At 34.8% G+C, this 24738-nt stretch overlaps 4 protein-coding genes and 1 pseudogene across 5 annotated transcripts; 3 read left to right on the top strand and 2 right to left on the bottom strand.

Moving 5' to 3' along the window:
* Nucleotides 1–5688: 5688 nt before the first annotated feature.
* LOC107936886 (probable aspartic proteinase GIP2) lies at nucleotides 5689–7270 on the top strand. The gene has a single exon (XM_016869663.2). The coding sequence runs from the start codon at nucleotides 5731–5733 to the stop codon at nucleotides 7039–7041; it is 1311 nt and encodes a 436-aa protein (XP_016725152.1). The 5' UTR covers nucleotides 5689–5730; the 3' UTR covers nucleotides 7042–7270.
* A 1622-nt stretch (nucleotides 7271–8892) lies between these two features.
* LOC107936887 (small nuclear ribonucleoprotein SmD1a) lies at nucleotides 8893–10842 on the top strand. The gene is made up of 4 exons (XM_016869664.2): nucleotides 8893–9054; nucleotides 9190–9266; nucleotides 10146–10337; nucleotides 10445–10842. The coding sequence occupies exons 1-4, from the start codon at nucleotides 9041–9043 to the stop codon at nucleotides 10504–10506; spliced, it is 345 nt and encodes a 114-aa protein (XP_016725153.1). The 5' UTR covers nucleotides 8893–9040; the 3' UTR covers nucleotides 10507–10842.
* Nucleotides 10843–11485: 643 nt separating this feature from the next.
* LOC107936868 (protein trichome birefringence-like 11) lies at nucleotides 11486–14630 on the top strand (annotated as a pseudogene).
* Nucleotides 14631–14679: 49 nt separating this feature from the next.
* On the bottom strand, nucleotides 14680–20858 carry LOC107936885 (preprotein translocase subunit SCY2, chloroplastic). 2 transcript variants are annotated; one of them, XR_001694508.2, is made up of 15 exons: nucleotides 20698–20858; nucleotides 19608–20129; nucleotides 19377–19465; nucleotides 18673–18752; nucleotides 18471–18560; nucleotides 18191–18282; nucleotides 17621–17704; nucleotides 17010–17151; nucleotides 16630–16746; nucleotides 16314–16443; nucleotides 15741–15864; nucleotides 15507–15613; nucleotides 15267–15367; nucleotides 15070–15174; nucleotides 14680–14924 (listed from the first exon to the last, which is right to left on the bottom strand). XR_001694508.2 is itself a non-coding variant. In XM_016869662.2 (14 exons), exons 1-13 carry the CDS (start codon nucleotides 20768–20770, stop codon nucleotides 15278–15280), a joined length of 1740 nt encoding a protein of 579 aa, XP_016725151.1. In that variant the 5' UTR covers nucleotides 20771–20858; the 3' UTR covers nucleotides 14680–15174; nucleotides 15267–15277. The 2 variants fall into 2 exon arrangements, 1 of the variants encoding a protein (XP_016725151.1); XM_016869662.2 differs by having other exon boundaries at nucleotides 14680–15174.
* A 391-nt stretch (nucleotides 20859–21249) lies between these two features.
* On the bottom strand, nucleotides 21250–23562 carry LOC107936857 (pentatricopeptide repeat-containing protein At4g02820, mitochondrial). The gene is made up of 2 exons (XM_016869631.2): nucleotides 23193–23562; nucleotides 21250–22794 (listed from the first exon to the last, which is right to left on the bottom strand). Exons 1-2 carry the CDS (start codon nucleotides 23502–23504, stop codon nucleotides 21562–21564), a joined length of 1545 nt encoding a protein of 514 aa, XP_016725120.1. The 5' UTR covers nucleotides 23505–23562; the 3' UTR covers nucleotides 21250–21561.
* Between the last annotated feature and the right edge of the window lie 1176 nt (nucleotides 23563–24738).

The raw sequence follows: 24738 nt of genomic DNA, 5'->3' as shown, positions 1-24738 counted from the left end.
AAAAAAATTGGTGTTTATTTTTAAAAAAAGGGCTGGGCCGGGCTCGGGCCTAAGAATTTTTTCTCGGGCTGGGCCTGGACAAAATTTCAGGCCCATATTTCGGGCCGAGCCGGGCCCGGGCCTAGTATGCGGGCCAAAGTTTTTTATGGGCCCAGCCCGGACCGGCCCATGAACACCTCTATGCTACAATTTAGGGTTGTATATTTACCATTTTGTATAACATAAATTCAAAATTTTATTTTAAAATTTATTTACTTTCAATTTCAATTAGAATCAATTAAATTATTTATTGCATATTCAGATATGCTAAATATTCACATTTATTAAATACAATAATATTTTTTTCAAATAATAATTTACCACATAAAATAACAAGTTAAAATGATATTACACAAGTAATAATATTTTTACTGTATAAAAATTTAAAAATAACAAAATTTAACTTAATAAATTTAACAATCACTATTTAATTACGATTGATATTTCAAATTAAGCGTGTAAAGTCTAAATAATACTTTGTTTATCGAAAAGTTTGTTTTTTAGAATATTTATCGAAAAGGTGATGGACCATTTCTAATTGAAATAGTTCGGTTTAGACTTCAATTTTAATTAAAAGAAATCAATTTTCTTAATAAATATTCATTTGTATTATCAATTATCCTTACTTTTTTTATCTTATTTTAAGTTTTGATCATATCTGTTCTTTTTGATACAATGCTTAGAATTACCTATAGCCTCTCCCAACCCATAATTAGGAGGATAATGCGCTTTAACGAACTCAAACCCACGTCCTCCTGCATTAGCAACAATGTCCATACCAATTGAGCTAAGACTCAATCGACCCACATTTTCAATTTTTTGTTTTCATGTTTCGTGGCGAGTTTTGAATGTGTATTGAATTCTATGCATGAAATACTTCTATTGTTAAAATGATGGGTAAATTACATTAACAGTCAGTCAACTTTTGAAAAATAACAAATCGGTCATTAACGTTATCGAAAAGTGACAAATCAGCCACATATTAACATTTTTCATCACACGCTACCATTAAACAGCAAAAACAAAATGAGAAATATGGGGCACTTTTTCACCATTTTTGTAACACCCCTTACCCGTATCCAACACCGGAATAGGGTACGAGGCATTACCAAAACACATACACTTGTAAACGTATTTAACCGAGTTATAAAATTTCATCAAAATTAAAACTTTCAAAATAATTAACATGTTTCTATAACTTTTCACAATATATCCTCAAAATATTATAATCATAATAATTAGGGCCTGCGAGACCCGATACATACTCATGCAATTTAATGCTTCATTTCCATTTCATTCAATTCGCAATTTCTCATGCTCATAATTTAAATAATATCACTAGCAATTTCTATTTAATTCACGTACAATTCAATGACATCAAATTCAAAACTAATACGTATTTACCATTTAACTCAATGTTTATTGATTATACCATGCAATAACACATTTATGAAATTCTCAATTTAGCAATGAAAATATCACTTTAGTTTGAATAACAACATCGTCCTGATATAAATACACTACCACTTATCCATTTACTTTAATTCTTTTGGGCCCATTTGTCACTTACCATCCTTAATCAAATTACGGAACGGTCACGGAAAATTGAGTACTTCACTTTCACTTTGCCATAGTATAACTATGGTCTTACGTATGATCACTTATCACTTGTCCCTGATCAGATAAGTGTAGCCACCTATCACTTTGTTTCTTGATCAGATAAGTGTAGCCACTTATCACTTTGTTTCTTGATCAGATAAGTGTAGCCACTTATCACTTTGTCTCTTGATCAGATAAGTGTAGCTAAAGCTATCACTTATCACTTTGTCTCTTGATCAGATAAGTATAGCCGAAGCGATCACTTATCACTTTTCACTTGTCACTTGATCAGATAAGTGTAGCCGAAGCTATCACTTATCACTTTGTCACTTGATCAGATAAGTATAGCCGAAGCTATTACTTATCACTTTCCACTTGTCACTTGATCAGATAAGTGTAGCTAAAGCTACCACTTATCACTTTGTCACTTGATCAGAAGTACTCAAATCCGGCGTTCCGCTCAATTTGATCATTTATTCATATATCAGGCTTACCAACAAGTGTTAATTCATAAACCATTCATGGTATTATTTCATGCCAAATCATATATTGAATATACCATACACACATACTATAAAACTTTATTTTCACACATGAGCTTAAACCATGACCAATAATGCACAAAAATAAGCATCATTCATATGTCATCGTTTATGAGTTATAATCAAACATATGACCATTTATACACGAATCATTCATATATTTCCCAATTTTCCTCCTCCTCCTCTCCATTCCACATCCTTAATGTGTATAACACACTTAAACAACATTAACCATAATTTCAATATTCACTAACATGTATATTCAAAGCTGTTTATCCGAGTCAGAGTCACTAAATTATTTTTATCCGGAGCTAAAGAGCTCCAAATTAAGATCCGTTAATTTTCCATGAAACTAGACTCACATATCTTCATACCATAAAATTTTCATAATTTTTGGTTCAGCCAAATAGTACAGTTTATTCTTTAAAGTTTCCCCTGTTTCGCTGTCTGACAGTTCCGACCACTCTTCACTAAAAATTAATTATCTCATTGTACAGAATTCGGATGATGTTTTAGCTTGTTTCTTCTAAAAATAGACTCATTAAGGATTCTAACCATATAAACTATAACTCATAATCATTTTTTTACAATTTTTAATGATTTTCCAAAGTCAGAACAGGGGAACCCGAATTCATTCTGACCTTATCTCACAAAATCTATTATATCTCATGATTTACAATTCCATTGCTCACATCATTTCTTTTATAAGAAACTAGACTCAATCAGCTTTAGTTTCATATTTTATTCATCCTCTAATTCAATCTCTACAATTTTTGGTGATTTTTCAAAGTTACACTACTGCTGCTGTCCAAAACTGCTTTAGTGCAAAATGTTGATTTCCATTTTGCCCCAAATTTCACAGTTTATACAATTCGGTCCTTTCTCAATTAACCCCTCAATTAATCTAATTTTCTCAATTAGTACTTTACTAGACATTATAAGTTGTTACACAACTATTGAAATTCAGAATTTCCACATATAACTCTATCTTCAAACTCTTTTACTATTAGGTCCCAAACATTCACTTTCTATTCAATTCTTTCAATAAAATCAGCATATGAACAATTTAAAGCTCTAATTTCATGCTAAATCATCATATACTTCCAGCACATATTCATATCAACTTTCAACTTCTTTCATAAAATCAAAAACTAATGGATTTAACAAGTGGGCCTAGTTGTAAAAGTCATAAAAATACAAAAATTTCAAGAAATAGTCAAGAATTGAACTTACTTGTAATAAAAATATGAAGAACCAGCTTGAAGAAGCCCTTCCATGGTGTTTTAGCTGATGAGAATTCAGAAAAATAAAGAGAAATCTAGATAATTCCACTTGGGTCCTAACTTTATTAAGCAAATTTTGCAATTTTCCAATTTTGCCCTTAATTCTCCTTACTTTCTTGCTGATTTCATGCCTCTGCCGTCCAGCCCAAATAGACCTTGGGTCTATTTGCCTTTTAAGCCCTCTTCCTTTTATCATTTAAGCTATTTAATCATTTCCCAAAATTTTGCATTTGTTACAATTTAGTCCTTTTTGTTCAATTAATTATCGGAACTTTAAAATTTCTTAACGAAACTTTAATACTAACTTTTTAACACTCCATAAATATTTATAAAAATATTTATGGCTCAGTTTAAAATCCCCGAGGTCTTGATACCTCATTTCGATTCTAATTATTTTAATATTTATTTCTAGTGCACTATTCACTATTTCAAAAATTTTCCTAACTTCATATTTAACTTATACTTACTAAATTAATAATATTTTCTACCCATTTGTCGAATTTAGTGATCTCGAATCACCGTTCCGACACCTCTGAAAATTCAAGCCATTACATTTTTTTTTCGTCGGATTTGTGGTCCCGAAACCACTGTTCCGACTATGCCTAAAATCGGGCTATTACAATTTTTCTTCATCCCTCTTGGCTCTTTCACCACCACCCTCGATGTTGGCCACCTCCACAAGCCCACTATCATTTAATCACCACACTAGCATCACTCACTATCACTCATTTGCCAAGCCGCCACCACCATAACCACCAAATCCCAACCCCTAAACATTATAGACCTGTGAAATCCCAATCAAAAACAAAAATTCAAAATCAAACCAGCAAAAAAATAACAAGAATCTCAAATTGGCCTATATCAAAAGAGATAAGTAAAAAAAACTAAAAAAGAAAGAGGACCAAAAGAGAAGAAACCCACACCCATTTCGAGTTTTACGGGTTGGAGAACCTGAGCCACCAGTTCGATGATCCGAGTGATCAATAGTCATGGTTGGTCAAAGAAAAGCTGTGGCCGGAATATGGTGGTGATCCAGCGGTATATGGTAGAGATCTATTGAATTCTTTTTTGAAGCTTTTAAGTCTTAATCTCGGGATTTTAAAGGCCTATTGGGAAATCTGAAGTGAGATTTGAGAAGAGAAAAAGAGGAGTCATTTGGTGATGACAGTTGGTCGGAGAAGACAATAAGTGGTGGCGACTAGAGTTAAGAAAAAAAACGAAAAATAGAGGAGAAGAAGAGAAGACAAAAAGGGATAGAGATTCAACGGAGTCACTTAGGGCACAAAGATTCAAAGGGACAGCAACGAACTGGGTGGTGACTCCACCTTGGAGGAACAAAACGGCCGTAGCTAGGGTATCTCCATTTCTTCGCTTTTTCTTCTTCTTCCTCTTTTTCTTTTTCTCTTCTTCTTTTATTGCCCAGCAAGAGCTCGTAAATGGTGCTTTTTAAATTATAGCTAACCCTCCAACTAGCAGGTTAATGATAGAAAGGAGTTGGTTAAATATGTCTTATCACTTTTCCGTTACGTCTGTAAGGGAAAATGATTAGTAAGACTGATTTGTTATTTTTTGAAAATTGAGTGACTGAATTGGAAGTTAAGTGACTGTTTTGTCATTGAAATCAAAATTGAGTGATTATTGACGTAATTTACCTAGAATAACTTATGTCATTATCAATTGTGCCAACATATTTTTGTGATTGAGATGGATGTTCTAGATGACTTTATTTCTTTGTTTTCCATTTTTTTTCCTTCATTTCTTTTTATTTGACTTTGGTGACATTTATAAATATAATGCTCATTTGATAAAAAAAGATTATATATAAATCAATTAAATTATTTATTTAATCATATAAATCACAAATTTAATTTTGTTGCTACGTTAATCAATTATTAGTTGATATTATTATAGATAAGATGAGCAGAATGGCACTTTGAAAAAGCATATTCTTTATTCGCTAAAATAAAACTTGAGGCAACCAAGTTATGACTTCCACGAAAAAAGCTAAGAAAAAACAAAATATATTTTATAATAAAAACTTAAATAATAATCTCATAATCAGATCAATGCAAATAGATTTGGTCAAAGTCAAAAGTTGTCTACCATGCCGCCACGTCCACAGCATAGGGCTGGCAGCAGGCTTTGCTTCTTCAAGCAGCCTGCTTTGACCTTTAAGCTTTTAGCGGTGGCAAGCTCTTTCAGCTATAAATATAGCTGGATTTGTACGTTGTCTCAATACCCATTTCCTTTCATCATATTACATATCCATGGCTTCCCTTCACTGTTTTCTCTTCACTTGTCTGCTATTTTTCTTTTCTTCACCATCTTTAGCTCAACAGTCTTTTCGCCCCAAGGCATTGGTAATCCCCGTCGCTAAAGATGCTTCTACGCTTCAATACCTCACCACTATTAGCCAAAGGACACCATTAATGCCTATAGACCTCGTGGTTGATCTCGGTGGCCGACATATGTGGGTTGATTGCGATCGGGATTACGTTTCTTCGACATACCGTCCAGCTAGATGTCGTTCGGCACAATGCTCATTGGCCGGGGCCGATGGCTGCGGCGATTGCTTCTCGGCACCAAGGCCAGGGTGTAACAACAACACGTGTGGCGTCACACCTGATAATTCCGTCACCCACATCGCCACTTCCGGTGAGGTTGCTCAAGATGTTGTGTCTATCCAATCGACTGACGGGAAAAATCCCGGCAGAGTGGTTAGTGTACCTAGGTTCCTTTTCGCATGTGCGCCGAGTTTCTTGCTTCAAGGTCTGGCTACCGGCGTTGTGGGCATGGCTGGACTCGGTCGGACTCGAATTGGGCTTCCTTCACAATTCGCTGCTGCTTTCAGTTTCCATAGGAAATTCGCCGTTTGCCTCTCGTCTTCAACCTCGGCAAATGGTGTTATTTTCTTCGGCGATGGTCCTTACGTGTTCCTCCCTGGTGTTGATGCATCACAGTCGCTTACTTACACGCCACTCTTCATTAACCCCGTCAGCACAGCCTCCGCTTACCCTATGGGCGAAGCTTCCGCCGAATATTTCATCGGTGTAAAGTCCATCAAGGTAAACGAAAACCCCATCTCACTGAACACAACGTTATTATCCATCAACAACGAAGGCGTTGGTGGCACAAAAATCAGCACCGTGGATCCCTACACCGTTCTCGAATCTTCAATCTTCAAAGCCGTCACCGAAGCCTTCATTAACGAAGCTGCTGCCATGAACATCAGTAGAGTTGCCGGTGTGGCTCCATTTGAGGTTTGTTTCAGCTCGAGTAACATAGCAAGCACGAGATTAGGACCAGCCGTGACATCGATAGACCTTGTGTTGCAGAACCAGAACGTGTTTTGGAGGATGTTTGGTTCGAACTCGATGGTCGAGGTTAACAGGGACGTGTTGTGTCTTGGATTTGTAAATGGTGGATCGAACCCGACTACTTCCATTGTTATCGGAGGGCACCAATTGGAGAACACGCTGCTTCAGTTTGATCTGGCAACTTCAAGGCTGGGATTCAGCGCCACGCTATTGGGCAGGCAAACTACTTGCGCCAACTTCAACTTCACATCCAACGCTTAGATTTAATGGCATAGCCCTGGTTCATATAAACTGGGTTTTAAACTTCTTTTCAGAATTCATTTCCATAAATCGTAATTATTGAGCAACTGGCCATGAAAGAATAATAATCTACGTTCTGCAGTATGGTGTGTATATATATTTGTATGGATATAATATATGAGAGTGATTATTGTGTAAGAAACGTATTGAAAATTTTTATACGATTAATAAATCGGTAAAAGTATCGGCAGATGTATGTATTTAAGGGTTGTATTTCCGTCCCCCTACTAAAAAATATGCGAAAACCAACGTGCAAATTTCCATTAAAATTTTGTGTCGAATATGTAGGAAATTATTTTTTTATGGGTAAATAATAAAAACGGTTATCCAACTATGCCTTTTATTTTATTTTGGTCACCTAACTATTAATTTTTTCGATTTAATCACTAAACTTTTTGAAATTAAATATTTTAATCTCTAAGCTGATGTGAATTTTTGTATTGGTCTAGTATCAAAATTAGCTCTCTAATGAATTTTTTTTATTCTATCAATTTGATCCTAAATATAACAAATTTAACCCTCAATATTTACAAAACTTGTCATTTTAGTTCTAATTCTAAAAAAATTAATAAATTTGATCCTCGATATTTAAAAAATCTATCAATTTAATCCTAACTTTAAATTTTTTTAAATTTTTTTAAATTATATTTAATTGATATGTTATAATTTCAATTCAGTAAACCCTATTTTTAAAGACTTTAGAGGTATCAAATATAATGTCTTAGCATCATTTGACATAATAGAAGTCAATATATGTGGTTAACAATTTCAACTGATGGTTTTTTTTGGTACGAAAACCTTTTATGTATATTTAATAGTAACGTTACGTTTCACTTAAATCTAGAATTAAGCTGAACAAGAGTACACCATTTTTTCCACGACTCCAATCGAAATCTTATTTAAAAGTATGTGGATATTTTTTTTATGGATAATTATTGGTAAATTACTTATTTAATCACCCGAGTTTTCTCATGTTCTTATTTTGGCGACTCATTTAAAAACTTGTTATTTTAGTCATTTCTGTTAGATAAGTTGTCAATTTTAGTCACCGTTAATTGCCTTTGGTCACCAAACGAAATGCTATTGTGATTAGTATAATAACAAATTTAGCCCATAACACCTTGCACATTTTGTGAATTTAGTCCAAATTCTAAAAATTCAAAAAAATTATAATTTTCAAAACTTGAAAAAAAATATTATTTAGTATAAAAAGACATAAAAATATATTTACATAAATCTTATCATTTTAGGCCTATAAGATTGCAACACATGTTAAATTTATGTAAATATATATTTAATATTTACTATTTTTATGTCCTTTTATAATAAATAATATATATTCAAGTTTTTAAAATTATAATTTTTTTGAATTTTTAGAATTTGGATTAAATTGAAAAAAATTATAAACATTGAGGGTTGAATTTTTTGAATTTTTAGAATTAGGACCAAATTGACATAATGTGCAAAGTGTTAAAGACTAAATTTATCATACCAATCAAAAGACTGCCACATCAGCATTCCATCAGGTGACCAAAGGCATTTAACAATGGAGTGACTAAAATGGACAATTTATTTAACTAGAGTGACTAAAATAACAAATTTTAGAAATGAGTGATGAAAATGGATTGAAGTTTTACTATATATTCTTAAATTTAATTTAAAATATTAAAAATAAATAAATAAAAATGTAGTAAAATCTCAAGCCGCGATGTAAGAATATTGGGCCGATACATAATAAAAGTTTGGCCCAAGAGTACATCAACTATTCTTGCTACGGCGTCGCTTCATTTCAAATAAACTCAAAAAGTCAAAAGGCCTTGTAGGAGTGTACCGAGTCATAAATTCATCGCTCGGTGCACATCTGGTCTGGTAGCATTAGCAAACAGGTCCCTTACTCTCCTGCTAACTCACTGAGTTCCATAGGCTGTCGCCTTTGCTTCAACCTCTAACTCTCCTCAGCATGAAGCTAGTGAGGTAATTCTTTAATTCTCCTGATTCATTACACCATTTCTTTTTCTTGTGTTTTCTTTCTTTGTTCGAAGTGATGTGGAAAATATCTTTTTTGGTATTTAATAATAATGGCGTCGATTTGAATTAAACGATGAGCAGGTTTTTGATGAAGTTGAACAATGAAACGGTGTCGATTGAGCTCAAGAATGGAACCGTTGTTCACGGCACCATCACAGGTTCCTCTCTTTCCCTTGCCCTTTTTGGCTTTGCCCCCCTTACATTAGGGTTTAGCTAAACCCTAACCCTCCCTTTTAGCGAAGTTGTAAAAGCTTAACATTATTTGCTAAGTTTCTTGTCAATCCGCTGTAGTTATTGAGAGTTTATTGTTTTCTCAGTTTTTCCCCCATTTTTCCTAAAATGAGTAATGGCAACTGTAGTATTAACTCCCATTTCAATCGTGTATTCTATTGCTTCCCTTTTGGTTAAATTACTAACCTTAAAATTAGGGACAGATTTAGGTATTCATGCACGATATCACTTGTTATCACCTTTTAAGATGAACTGGTTTTGGACACTTAGTATGCTTTTTGTCTATGAAACATTTTTGAGAGGTGGCTTATATTTGATAAATTATTTAGCTTTTAGATCAATTCACTCGTATGATATCTTGTTAGTAGTTGGTTACTCATCGTATTAGATGGAACCGTCTCATTTGCAGACTTTTGTTTATGTGACCAACATATTACCGTATTGGATGACTTTTTGTAACATGATTATTTTCTTTTAATTGTTATTTCCAATATCTAGCACAAAGTTTGTGAATGAGTGATTGTTTGATAATGATTAATGAGCAGAAAATATCTGCCTTTCTGCTAAACAGGATGTATTGAACTCATAATTCTTTAGATACTTTTTATGAATGTCAACTAAGTTACCGAATAGTGGGAGTTTATTTGAAACTGGTGATTATGTTTCTAATTTGGACAGCATCTGTTTTAATCATGAGTATTAGAGTTTAAAGATGGGTAAATATACCTTAGTGATTTCCTTGTTGAACATAAACTTTTATTTGCATGCAAATTCAATGACAGTTTGAATTGGTGTGTTTGTTTTAGGTGTGGATATCAGTATGAACACCCATCTGAAAACGGTGAAACTTACATTGAAGGGGAAAAATCCAGTGAGTTTAGATCACCTTAGTGTGAGGGGCAACAATATTCGCTACTATATTCTACCTGACAGCTTAAATCTCGAGACATTGCTGGTTGAAGAGACACCTAGGGTGAAACCCAAGAAGCCAACAGCTGGTATTCTCTGGCTCCATTTTCTCCTGTTTCAGAGTGTACTACTTGTATAAGCTTTGTTTTCTTCAATCATTGTTGGTTTGGTCCTTCTAATGCTTTTTCAAATTCAGGGAAACCTTTAGGACGTGGTCGGGGTCGTGGACGTGGAAGGGGACGCGGTCGAGGTCGTTAACTCGGCTGCCTTGCATCAAATTTTTTGTGACAATCAGATGTGTAGACAGATTTGCTGTAGGGAGAATTTTGTGGGTGATTATACGAATATTAAAGGAACCCTATTGGCATATTACCATCATTTATGGTTATTAGCCTGGATTTGGATAGCTTAATCACGAATCCCGAGATTACCAGCCTCAGATGATATGATCTAGTGCTAATAGGTGAGCAGGTAATCTATTTCTATTCCGATTTGTTGCTTTTAGAACGAGAAAAGGTAAAAATAGGAAGCAACAATCTTGGATTGTCACTTATACAGACCATGTTTAGTGTTGATGTTGAACCTTTTACTGAAGTTGATTGTTGTGTTTTTTTTACTAGTTACTAGGGTTATCAAATAGCCTTATGATGGATTATATGAGCATATTAGTTAAGCTTGTTTTCTTCCCTTTTTTTTTTGCCGAGTACCAACCCGAAAACAAACTCCATCTTTGAGTTTCAGTCTCCAAAAGCATCGTGAATGGGTTGTTTCTGTTGTCAATGTCTAGAATTTTTCCGGTGGATCTTGGCATAGTCTCTTTGAGGAGAAAATAAGGACGGCAAAGGCAGAGGTTGAAGGAAAGGGAGGGAGCGATTGCTTTGCTTCCCTCTTTTTTTTTTCTTTTTTGTTCTATGGGTTCAAGTTACAAGCAAGGAAATTTTGAATAATGAGAAGGGTACGAGAAATACATACAGAAAGACTCTTCAAGGGTGGATTTTGAGAAATAAATACTCAAGAAAGACTCAACAAATTAATATCAATTTGCACACCACAAACAAGGTTGCTTTTATATTTAGAATATACACTGAATTTTTAGGATGAACACTCAGTGATTAAATCAAAAGCAAAATGATGGGTCACTTCTGAAACGACAAATGAAGATAGCATTGAACTGAAAACCAGATGCTAATATAAAATTTAGTGAATGGTGGTCATTCAATCATACTAACAGGGTAGTATGAAGCTGGTGGGGCTGCCATCAATAACAGGACAATATTTTATGTCATGGGGTCTTACATTCCATAATTGCAAGCATATATCTTAAAATTATTACGGATCTTGAAATTGCCCTACCTTCAAAATATCATGACACCATTGTGTCGGCTCGGGGGGTCACGTCCACAGCCACCATCACTATGTGGTCCAAAAATTGCCGCGAATTATAGTCACGATGCTTCTTCACCCTGGTATTTAACTTTCTTGTCTAAGTTAAAACATGTCTTTTTTCCTTAAAACTAAACTCCACACTTGGTTTCTCTCCTTTCCTTTTTATTGTTGTTGTTGGTGTTTCTTAGAGTTGATAAGAGATGAAGAATACAACAACTAAACAAGACGTAAACACAACAAGCCGTTTAGGTTATTTCAATCAATTCAACCTTGTCGAGCCCTTGTCTTTTCATTGCTTGCTTCTTTTACTTAAACTACCACTACCAGGTGCTCGTCTTCCATGGTTTCACTTGGTTTGGGGCAACAAATGAAGGCCTTGGGTTATTGGATGAAGGTGGTGATCATTGTGATATTATGATGGGAGATGGGTTTGGGACGATAACTATCCATTGTATGAGAGCCCAGATTGTCCTTTTATAGATAGTGGTTTCCGGTTTTTAGAGAATGGGAGACCTGATAGTTTCTACACTAAGTGGCGGTGGCAGCCTAAAGCTTGCAATTTACCCAGGTCTTTTCCTCTTCATTTTATTACCCTTCTTTTAGCAGTCGAAAGAGAAGAAAACTGAAAAATCCATTGTAGTTTTTTCTTTTTTTTTTCAATAAATTCCATTGTAGTTGAATAGGGTTTACTTCTAGTCTTAGTCCTTCTACCACATTGAAATTTAGAATTTAATCCCTTATTTTAGTTTAACATAATTTGGTCTTTGTATCTATTTATCTATACTGTAAATAAAATATATTATTGAATTGGTGTCACAAATTTACTGAACACCATCTCGGTTGAAATTTTAAATATTTTTCTTTTACTTTTTTTTCTCTAAAATCTATAAAATTTGATTTTAACTCGGAATAAAATTTGGGACTTTACCTAAGACATCTTGATTCCTTCTTGACGTTTCAGCAAAAGTTTATTTTGAATTTTACATAAACTCTTTTAAAAGTATATTTTTTTATTTAATCTTTTTCACCTGTTATAATCTAATATTTATAATGTTATCAGTAGGTTGAAACTAATAACAGTGTTAATTGTTACCATGAATAGTGGTATTAATTTGAACCTACTAAAAACTTTATCAAATTAAACCAAAAGGATAAATTCTCAGATCCCAATATAGTAGAAGGACTAAAACACAATTATACCTAATTGAATATAATGTCGGTTGCCAATAATGAATTGCCATTTTTTGTGTGTACGTGATCCATCATACGAAAAATTCATGTTTGTTGCAGATTTAACGCAACGAAGATTTTGGAAAAGCTAAGGAACCGTCGCATTGCTTTTATCGTGACTCAATAGGGAGGAACCAATGGAAGTCACTGCTGTGCATGCTTAGCTCTGCAATTCCCAATAAGGATTCAATATACGAGGTGAATGGAAACCCCATCACGAAGCACAAAGGGTTCTTGGTTTTCAGGTTTGCTCATTATAACTGCACGGTGGAGTATTAGAGAGCACCGTTTCTGGTGGCTCAGGGAAGTGCTCCAAGTGGAGCTCCGAAGGGTGTTAAGATGGCTCTGAGATTGGACCGTATGGACCGGACTCAGCAGCAGTGGGTTCGTGCTGATGTGACTGGTCATTGGTGGAGCCATGACAAGACCACCAACCGGTAATTATCATCTATGATCTTAGTTTATACACATTTTTTATGTAGTTTAGGTTTAATTGCACTTCTAGTCCTTCTCTTTGCATATTTGTTAATTTAGTGTATTCTTTTAATTGTAGGAATTTCAGTCACTTTACTCTTTTAAGCTAATAACTGAAATTTAATTGATAAGAGTATTAAAAGATTTCCGTTCAATTGAATTATGTAGAATTTTTAAAATAAAAAAATACTCATGTGGGCACAAAAAAAAATTTTTGTATTGTCTTTCCTTCTACTTTCTCTGAATCAGTGCCGAAGAATCTTACAACTCGATATTCAATTTTGGAAAAAATATCATCCTCGGGTTCAATAATTTTATTTGTTTATTTAGCTTTTCATGTGAGTAAATTTTTTTTATTTTAAAAAGAAGCATATAATCCAATTTAAAAAAGTCTTTTAATAGTGTTATTAATTAGACTTCAATTATTAAATAAAAAAACACTAGAGCACTAAATTCTTGAGATTAAAAGGACTAAATTTTAAATTTGCAAAGAGTATAGGAACTAAGAGCAGAATTAGACCTATAATTTATTGTCTGTCGCCTGTCGGTATAGCTGTTAATGAATGATGCCCCTAATCTTTCAATTTATATTGCAGTGGCTGCTTTTTCCAAGAGGGAACACAGGTGAACTTAAAAATGGACACTGCGACAGCATTTCGGAAATCAATTGAAACATTACTTGACTTTGTTCATAGTAAAGTAAATACTAGCAAGACCCAAGTTTATTTTCGAACCTATGCTCCTCAACATTTCAGGTTTTTTTTTTTTTAATCAGTTATTTGTTGTCTTCCTGTCATTGAGTTAGAGTTCATTTTGATAGTTTCTTTGAAGGATACACTTCACCGTTGATATATTGGCTTTGATGTAATCAGAGGTGACACCTGGAGCAATGGTGGACATTGTCACCATATAAAGCTGCCAGACTTTGGTCCATTTCCTGATAAAACTGAAGAACACGTCGAGATAGTACAAGATGTGACTCCCATGACATATCAAAGACAAGATGGCCATACATCTTTGTATCATTTTGGACGAGGAAATGAAACGGAACCTCCGGGCGAAGATTGTAGCCGCTGGTGCTTGCCGGGGGTACCCGATTCGTGGAATGAACTTCTCTATGCACTTTTTCTCAAGTGGGAATCTGATCACTCCACTCCAACTTGATTTTCTTCTCATTCTTGTACATAGAAATTCATATGAAGTATTGAGTGTGTTGCATGCAGTTTGAATCAAGAGACTACGGTGGCTAGTTAATTCATTCATTTATTATAGCCAGAATTTACTTTCAGCAAGGATGAAATGGCACCCAAAAAATAGTAATATAGAAAAACTATTGGAGACTTAAAAATGCATAGGTCAGGCCATATGAATGCGGGATTGAGAGACCAAATAGACAGACAATATTACAGTTCATACACTTACAAGACAAGATGCAATAACTAGTCGTGTGCGTTTCAGACATTAGACGGATACATTAAATAAAAAATTGCAGCCATTGTGTTTGTCTCTCGATCAAATTTTACATCAAATTGCCTAACCTTACAACTTGCCTTAAATCTACGGAAACCGGGTCCCTCTGTATCTTCCTGCGGAAAGATGGGTCATGGGTCACCTGATGTTCTAAATCCAGACTCTCGGACCAGAGAAGTAAAAGCCATATCCTCACATAATACACTATACTAGAGAAGCCATGTTCAAATCCAGAAAAGGAGGAATTAAAAGAATCGGAACCTGCTTCGTGAGTTGATCAACTAAATAATCGAGTTCAACCTTTTTATCTTTTACTTGGCTCAACTAAACTGTATGAACAAAATTGTTTTCACGTGTGAATGATATCTGCACCATGGGAATAATATTTCCTAATCATTTGCCAGTATGAAGCATGAAGTACAATTTAAGGTTATATAAAATGTAAGGCAGTGAAGTACCTCTTGAAATGTTACACCCCATATCGCCTCAATGCTTTGCTTAAACTTGGCATGACATTATATGCTTGGTACGATCTTCGTAGCTCAATTATGGAACCCACCTAATCAAAATGGATGGATGCATTAGACAAAATGTAGAACAGAATGCTAACTGTAATGATTTGGTCTCCTATCAAGTGCTCTAAGCATTTTTTATAAAACTGAGCATCAGCACAAACAAGACTCTAGAATTGTACTTACAATTATTAAAATTGATGTAAAACCAATTGCAAATCCTTCATTGATATGTCGCAAGTAATGATCAAGTATGGTTGATGTAGTTGCCAAAATACTTAACAGTAGCCCTCCTGCAGATGTGATGACAAGAAACAGACAAAATCCCACAAGAAATGAGAAGCAGGTTCAACATATTACCCAGACAAAGGCATAAGCTTCCAACTACATACTGTAATTATTTTACGGACAGAAACATACCCCAGAAACGTGTTGATGCCTGAATCTTTGTGAGATATTCAATAGTAGCCTTCCCAGGCTTTATATTTGGTATCCTGGCACCCATCTTATTCAGGTAATCTGCTATTTCCTTCGGTAAGTTGGCCTGCATAGGAGTTTCCACATAAATAACAGAAAGAAGCAATGAGTACTAGAATAAACTAATAGGAGCCAAGATTGCACGATAACAAGCATAGCATACTAACAAATTCAACAATTGATTAATAGATTAGAATGTTTAGCCCAACGTATACAAATAAAAATATATATAAGACAGTGGATCAAAGCATAAAGTTTAATCCCTGCTCCAAGTACCCAATGTCTCTCATTGAAAGCTCAGCAGTCCATCTTTATGATTTAAAATAATAAAAAAAGCAAAATTAAGGATAATAGTAAAAAAAGAATCATACACTACTTTCTATTGGCATAGATACCCCAGGTAGTAATAGCCAGAAGAAATAAATCATGGCAGCAGAAGCAATTTAGACTAAAATAGCAGGCAATAAGCAGGTTATCATCAGAAACTTAGAACCACCAAGGTTCAAAAGTACTTACAATATCAAATATATTGAACAGAAAAACAAAAAACGCATATATTGAATAGTAGACCCATGGCTCTGCACCGACAGATGTTGCAGGGTTCAATATCTCCTTAACATGCTCCCAAAAAGGTGAACCAAGGATACTGCAAAGAATGCAGTGTGTTAGATAATTGCTGGAAATTTGACAAAAGGTAGCCTTAAGGGAAGTACATAGGACAAGACAACAACAAAGCCAAGGCTATGTAATGCATCAAAAGCATATTACCCCAAAATGCAAATGGAACAGAGGATTCAAAATAAGTATGTAAATCACTTCAGGTCACAATTACCTTGCAACAATACTTGGAAACGCCAATAGATAAGTGGTGGTGAGAACAGGCTGCATTCCTGACGGATTAATATTAAAAGGAATATAGGGTTCTACTTCAGTAATTGGGGAATCTTCCCTGTCCAAGACACAAAATTAAGAAAAAGTGATAATCAGAAAGATCATATGACCATTTATCATAAGTTAATATACAAACAGAGAAAGTTACAATATCCTTAAATGAGTTCAACTAAAGTCCTAGTTCTCATAAAATTAGTTATTGCCCGCTGCTCAGAATAGCCAGAAAATATAATATCAATGCTGCACCGAGAATGATTGAAACCAAAGCCTATTCTCTCCACAGAATGCATCTAATGTCTAGGCAAGTAGCACTGACTTTACCTTGCGGCAGATGCCAGTTTAAATCCGTAGTACTGCAGCTTTATTTTCCTGCAACCCTCAGTAACAACAACGGCCCACATTGTGACTACAGTGAAAACACCCAGTACAGCAAGCATGTATGGCCACCAACCCACAGCACTTTCTGGGGAAGCAAGAAACCAATACTGATGCAGACTTAAAAAAATACAGAAAACACAGAATAGTTTCAAGATATTCTGTTGATATCCACATCTACGGAAAAACAAATATCGTTGCAGTTTCTATATTGGACTAGAGCAATAATCACTAAAAGATTGATGTACAGGTACTATTTTTGCACCACTTTCCTTACCTTCCTCTAATCCACATATATGATTACTTTTATGAAAATAGCTACAGAATGTACTCTTTACACTGAAATCAAATTTTGGTACAGGCTCATTTTTGTTAATAAATAATCGCTTGGTGTTTTTAGTTAATACTATTAAGAATTTTGCATGGAAAAGAGAAATCCTGTGATCATTTCTTACTTTTAAAACTTGACAGTTTTTGGTACTGAATAATTATAATTCTGACAAAATCTCCACCCAACCTAAACAGCACTAAGACCTCAGTCAGCGGATACGACATACCTGAGAGCTGAGTCAACATCTTGTACAGTGTATCAGTGTATCCGGTTAATATTCCAACACATATAATTAGAGACGAACCTTGACCTGAAACACACGACAATGGACTAAGAAGGCTACCAACACTCGCAAGTCAAAGAAATTATGCAATTTCATCACTTTCAAAATGTAAGAAAACAGGGTATATATAGGCACGGACAAGCCAAAAGGCTGAATTCAAGACCATAAGAAGCTAAAACTTTTAATGAATTTCTTGTATTCTACAACTGCTAAAACTCATTTTGCTAAAAACGTCTATAATCTTGGATAGCAGCATATTTCCCTATCTCAAGGTGAATACATGAGAAGATTCACTATTTCCAATCAATTCCTCCAATCCCAAATAAGGTCTCCTACATCAATTAAACGTTTTTGCTTCAAGCTCTATTTCCAGAGTTACTATAAATTCTAGAGAAAAAAATACTAGCAGTATATTTATTTGGTCAGTTGTTCTTATTATCATAAAATTAAAAAACTTCTCTGTAACAATTGGAACGAACAACAAATAAGGAATAAATGTGATAAGAAAGATACCAAATCCAGATTCTGATATTGTATCACAGATCCATGTCATAGTCATTGCACCACAAACCAAAAGAAAAGCAGTCACCATCACATGCTTGACCCTACAAAAACCATAGACTTTAGCTTACAGATAAAAGGTCAAATATAGCATATAGAAGGAGGAAACGGATGGACACTGGAGAAAAAATGATTTGTAATTTCATTCCAGGAAAAGGCTGAATATGTTTCATATCATACCAATTTCTTAGCATCAGAAATTGTTGCTTTCATGTTTACATTACTAAAGTACCTGTAACTGGCTGCATAAATTGAATATTGAAGAGAATAACAAGCAACTATAACAGCTTCTACTATTGCAAAGCCAAGTGAAATCCACCATCTGCAATAGAAAGAAAAAATAACATGCTTTGTAAATGTCCAATTAATATTATCAAGAACTATACATGTAGCAAGGGCTCTTCTCACTGCTTGAGATGAAAAACTAGACACACATATAACTCTTAATCTTCTCGTGACCATCCAACCCCTCCTTCCTCAACTTCACTAAGGATGGAACAACATGACAGAGTACCTGTTTCCAACCGGTGCAAGAGAATGCACATGAGAAAGCAACAAACAAAAGAACCCATAAAAATAAAAGAAACTTAGGCCAAAAGCAGGATACTATGGGGTATCTTTCTCTTGGCAAGGAAAAGCATGCCCTTTTTTTCCCCTTTTTGATGATAAGTTAACAAATATGTCTATTGAGATCATAGAAGATGGTTACCAGGACTAACGAACAAGAAAATTTTACAACCATTCCTAAATAGATCATAGAGCAACACTGCATAATTTGAAGGAATTCCTAGTCCCATCATTTATCTGATCACAAATTAGTAATTTTCCAACTAAAAAAAAAAAGCAACTCCAGAATCCTAATGTACCATTAACTCTAGAACACGGACCAAAGAAAACTAGGCTTGTCATAAGAGCTTCATACTAAAGGAAATAGCTTTTGGTCATTTGTATAATAATTCCGTCTTGCAAGAACATAGCAAGCATCCTCAACATCTATCCATCTCCACTTTGACATATAAAAATGAGGGGTGGCAAATAGGTGTCATAGCATGAAATTAAAAGAAGAAAAAAAAGGAATTTAAGTATACACAATCATGCAAGAAAAGAAATCATATATGGCCAAAGAAAAGTTACAAACCTGCATAATTATAGATGCAATTATCTGAGGGCTGATACCAAGCTGAAAAAAGGACAGTTTAAGCTCCGCAGAAAAATCACCCAGGTCATCTACCAAAAGAAAAATAAAAGGCCAGGCATTTGTTATAGACAAATTAATTAACAACACTAACCAAAAATGCAGATAAAACTCCATATAGCTTAAAAGGAAAGGAAAAGGGTGCAAGTTTTTCTTCTAGATTACAGAACTTACCAACAGACCCAGAGGCAAAGCTAAGATAGCCTTGCGGTATCAACCTTCTATCAAATCCAGGTAGAGGGATGAAATATCCAATACGACTAATTACAAGAAGTATAGCTGTCACAAACAGCCTCCTCCGAATCTCACTCTTAAAGAATGATTCCGCAGCATTATTCAGGACAGAACTCAACCGTACAAAATTTAGAAACCTATTTCTAAAATATTTTGGTCTAACATGTGAAGTCTCAATGTTATTAACAACATTGTAATCGGAAATATCAGCCCCATCATCCGAACTTGAAGGAACAACTTCCAGGTTTAGAGACTCTGAAGATGATGATTTGACATTTACATAGTCGCTTCGAAGCTGATCAGACGAATTGCTAGACCATTCGCGTCTTGTTCTTGACCGGAACCATCGATTTGGCAGCACAAAATGACTTCTACTTGAGTTCACCAATTTCATCTTGAGAGTCCGGTGGGCTTTGGCACAAAGTGGATGATAAAACCGTAGGTCACGAGCCACATGTCCATCTGCATACCAAGTCATAGTAAAATATTCAGTACACATCATTATTCCATCATAGAAGTCAACATTGTATCTTTTCCAACAGCTCATTTCAGCTAGAGAGAAGTATAACCAATTTAAAGCTAGAAAATTTTAAGTAAAATGTCCGAGTATGCCTGACAAGTTTCTATGCTTTCCACCAAAATTGTATTGTAGCTTTTATTCATTCAGCTTCTAACATCACCTATTTCTCCCCATGTTTGAAATATTCCAAGCTAAATTAAGTTCCGAAAATGAAACATGGTTAAATTACGAATTCAAAGCCTTTCCAATCAAAACCGCAATTACGAATTAAATTCATAGCCACGAATAACTAGCTCCAATTAACCAAAACCGCATGTTTAACTAAGTCTTTTCGAAGTAAAGCCCAATTTTCAATAACCTGTAAATAAAATCACTTCAAAAATCATACGCATATGCTGAAAACTGATGTAAACTCTCAAAAAATTGAACCGGTGCTCAACGCTTCTTTATTAAACATACACTCCTTTTACTTCTAGATTTTCTAAGGAACCAAACAGGGGGAAGAATAACCTGGAATTTTAAGCGGTTTCGTTGATAAGAGGCTAGGGTTTAACCGATGAGAGCCAAGAAGAGTTGCTTCCATTGTCCACTGAAAGAGGGAGGCAAAAAAAAAATATGACCGTATTTTCCAGTAGCGAGAAAATATTCAGCACTACAAATCATTAATCCTTAAGGGAGGAAATCTCCTGCTTTGTTGCTTATTTTATAACCTAAAAATATCTCTTTTGACTTTCTTTGACTTTTTATTGGGTTAATTTCTTTAGACTTCCTCAAACTATAGCTTTAATTTTAAAACCAGCCCTTAACTTCAAAACATTTAATTGAATCCCCATAGTATTGTATCAATAAGTTTCTTCCACCAGTTTATGTTTGGATTTACCCCTAAATAGATTTAAGCACATAGATAAAAATCTTATTTATACTTATTGTACGATTAACATATTAACAAAAAAAAATCACACAAAATTAAATAAATATGTTTTTTTTAACACATCATATCTAAACAGATCAAAATAAAATTCAATTTAAAAAAAAAATCAAATAGCTGAGTTTGAATCCATATTGAAAATTTTAACTACCAATTTTTTGATAAAATTATCGTAGTAAACTATAATTACAAAAACCAATTTCGTGGGTTCAAATCACAAGGCAACTCTACTTATGGTAGGGAGTAAATGTACACAACAAGTGTTGGGTGTAACGATAAAATCCATTCCACTCCCAAACATTGAATGCAAATTTAAACTTTGGAGACGATATTGTTAGAAAGGGTAACCCGAGCATTAACAGTAAAACGGACATAAAAATAGAAAATAAATCGCAAAATAGATTATCCATCTGCCCGATAACACTCGTCAAAAACTGCTTGAAACTTCACAGGCGCATTTTGCTTGTTAATCTTAATAGTTCATGCGTTTCCTCGTCCATTGGCACATTATCTTTCTCCATTCGTTCAGCAACTACAAGCGGCATTTTACCAGCATTTGCATATCCTCGAAGAAGCGAATTATATACCATAGTACTCACACGCCCAGCATTTCGAAGAATCACCAACAATTTCTCCAACCCTTCGGTATCACCGAGCTCTTCAAGCTGCTTCAACACTTCGCCAACCAATTTGTCATTAGGATTCCATTTTTTCACACTGCTAACACCTTGCTTAAAACAATCCAATACCTTCTCCATTTCTTGTTTCTTCAAATAGCCCCTAGTAAGAAGTTCCCAAGCGGTATAACACAGGGAACTACCCTTCTGTGCAATCTGCCGATAAAAGTTTTCAGCCATTTCGATTCGGTCTCTGTTTATGTAAGCTGCGAGGAGTATGTTTGGAACTCTAGCATCGCCGCTTCCGGAAACAGACTCCCATTCACTATACAGTTTCTCAGCTTCTCCAAATTCCCCGAGTTTCGCAAGCGACGATATCGCACATGTGTATTCCGCATCGCTAATTTTACGGAAACACGATTTCATCTTCTTCCAGATTCGATGAACCCCATCTTTATCCCCCATGTTTGTGTACAAACTGATAAGGGAGGGATAAACAACTCGATTTTCCCGAGTTGCCATCTTCTCCATTTCCTTCAAAGTACACATTGCCTTGTCAATTTGCTTTCCTCTGATATACAGATTGGTCAATGCACTAAATGTTACCCAATCAGGCTCGATTTTCGCCTCCTTTAGCTCGACAAAGATTTTCCCGGCAGCTTCGATGTCATTTTGGGAAGCACAAACAGATAACAATAAATTATAAGTAAAGATATCTGGTGAAGCATTTTTCTTTAGTTCCTTCACTATTTCAGGGACCTTTTCTAGTTTTCCTTCTGAGATGTATAAAGAGAGCATGTGGTTGTACGGAAGCGGATACTTTGCGAAACCACGATCAGACATTTTCTTCATTAAAGCTTCGGCTTTACCCGATAACTTGTTCTGGACATACGTGTGGAGCAGAGCTGTATATGTGGCTTGGTCTCTCATCTTGTCTGGAAGATCTTTGAAGAATTTCTCCGCGCTATCTAAACCACGAATTTTTGCAATTAAGTCCAAGTGAATGGCGTAGTCACCTGGTAAGAGCTTGATATCTTTCTGCAATCTCATCCATTCACATATCTACAATAAAATAAACTATGGTGATATAAGGCCAAGCAATTTGAAAACCCAGCTATAACATGCAGTAAGAATTGTATAAATGGTTTCTCATTTCAAACCGGAGTTTAATTACGAATTTTCCCTCTATGAATACTGAAAACTTAGTCCTTCTTAGTTGCTATGAAATTCAGATTCATATGCAAAGAATTAGTAAAAATCATTAGTTCAAGGAGATCGTGCGTTTATGGATGGCTAAACTAATTCAGGAAAATAGATGGATTAAATTCAGGAATTCATAATTAGAACGAAACATTTACTTCAGATTACTCAAAAAAAAGAGCAACATAGGACATTTTAGAAATAGGGATAGTTCTCAACTGAAAATGAAAATTAAGTTCAAAGTTAAAGCAAGCATATACCTCGAGGGCGTGCTTATAGCGCTTGAGCTTACGAAGCTCTCGAACGACTCTATTGAGCTCATACTTTCTGACCGTACGACCTTCCTCTTTCCATTTCTGTATTGTAGCTACAGCGGTGTGTTTCGGATACACAAGGCCTATAAGCCTCCGTCCCAACGTGTTTCGTCGACCTCCACCGCTGCTTTTCGGAGCGACTTCGTTAGTTGGTACTGCTTTCTCTACCGACGCTGCCGTCGAGAAAAAACGCGACGCGATGAGGGACGAACGAACGTAGCGCATCAACATTGTGTTTTTGTTGAATCCGTAAGGCATTTGATCAGGGTTTTAGCATAAGGGGAGAAGAAATAGGGAGGGCAGATCAAACGGCACCGTTTATTTCGCGCTATCCTGCATGGATTTAAAATCCAGCAATGTCAGGGGATTAATTTCATATTTTTGGGCTCCAAAAGGCCCAATGGACTGAAACATACCCGAGGACCGTTAATGAAGGGTAGTACAATTCATTTTTGGTTAAAATGTGCTATTCATCCTTGTATTTGTATATAATTTGAGCTTTAGTCCTTATACTTTAAAAGTTAAAATTTTAATCTTACTTTTTCTATTTAAAAATCCTAGTCCATAATTATCGTCATTGGTAGTTTCTACCAAATTTTGCCAACTTATCGTTTTTATCTCTTGTTAATCATGTGCCACATCATATGAGGTCAACCTAATCAAAATTCCAAATTGACAAATCTTGATAGAAAATGTTTTTAAATAAAAAAACTAGGAGGACCTTATTTTTAAATTTTTAAGTACAACGACTAAATCTTAAGTTTTGTGAAAGCACAAAAACTAATGGCATATTTTAACATTCATTTTCTGCACATGCAATAAATTGCTCTCAACTTGGATCAATAGGTTGGGTTTTTTTCATTTTTGTGAATTTTAAATTTGAATTTGTAAATTTATTTCAATATCCGAATCTATTTATTATTTACATTAAATTCAATTATTACTTGTTATACAAGGAAAAAGTTGTGGTAGTTAGTGATGATTCACTCGAATAGCGGAGAATCGTAAGAGAATTAAGGTAATCAAAATGTGGTTGCAAGAGAGGAGATGAGAGGAAGAGCCGAGGAAATTAGAGGAGAGAGAGTGTATAGGCCTTCTATCTTGATATTTGTAGGCTTTTAATGGGCTATCTCTAATCATTTCCTAAGATGCCACGTGTTGTCTATGCATTGATTCCGGGCTCTTTGAGATTTAGTTGACCTATCAATATTTTATCATCGTAAGTATGAATTATTATACCAAGATAACAAACATATATATATGATGTGTGAATCATAGATACTCTATCTATATCAATGTTGTGATCTCGATGGTATAGAGTCGCGAAATCTTAAACTCACAAAATGATCACTCTTAGTAAAAAATGTAGACTCATGATGTTAGAATAACACGAAAATGAGCTCAAGAGCTAGAAGATAACAATACTACTCCATTATGGGCTCAAGATTTGTGGGTTGATAATTAAAAATGGACTTGGTCCTCAATTAGCATA

This window comes from Gossypium hirsutum, chromosome D12, assembly GCF_007990345.1.
Source record: "Gossypium hirsutum isolate 1008001.06 chromosome D12, Gossypium_hirsutum_v2.1, whole genome shotgun sequence".
NCBI classification, from domain to species: Eukaryota; Viridiplantae; Streptophyta; class Magnoliopsida; order Malvales; family Malvaceae; genus Gossypium; species Gossypium hirsutum.
This window is presented reverse-complemented; position numbering and strand designations above follow the sequence as displayed.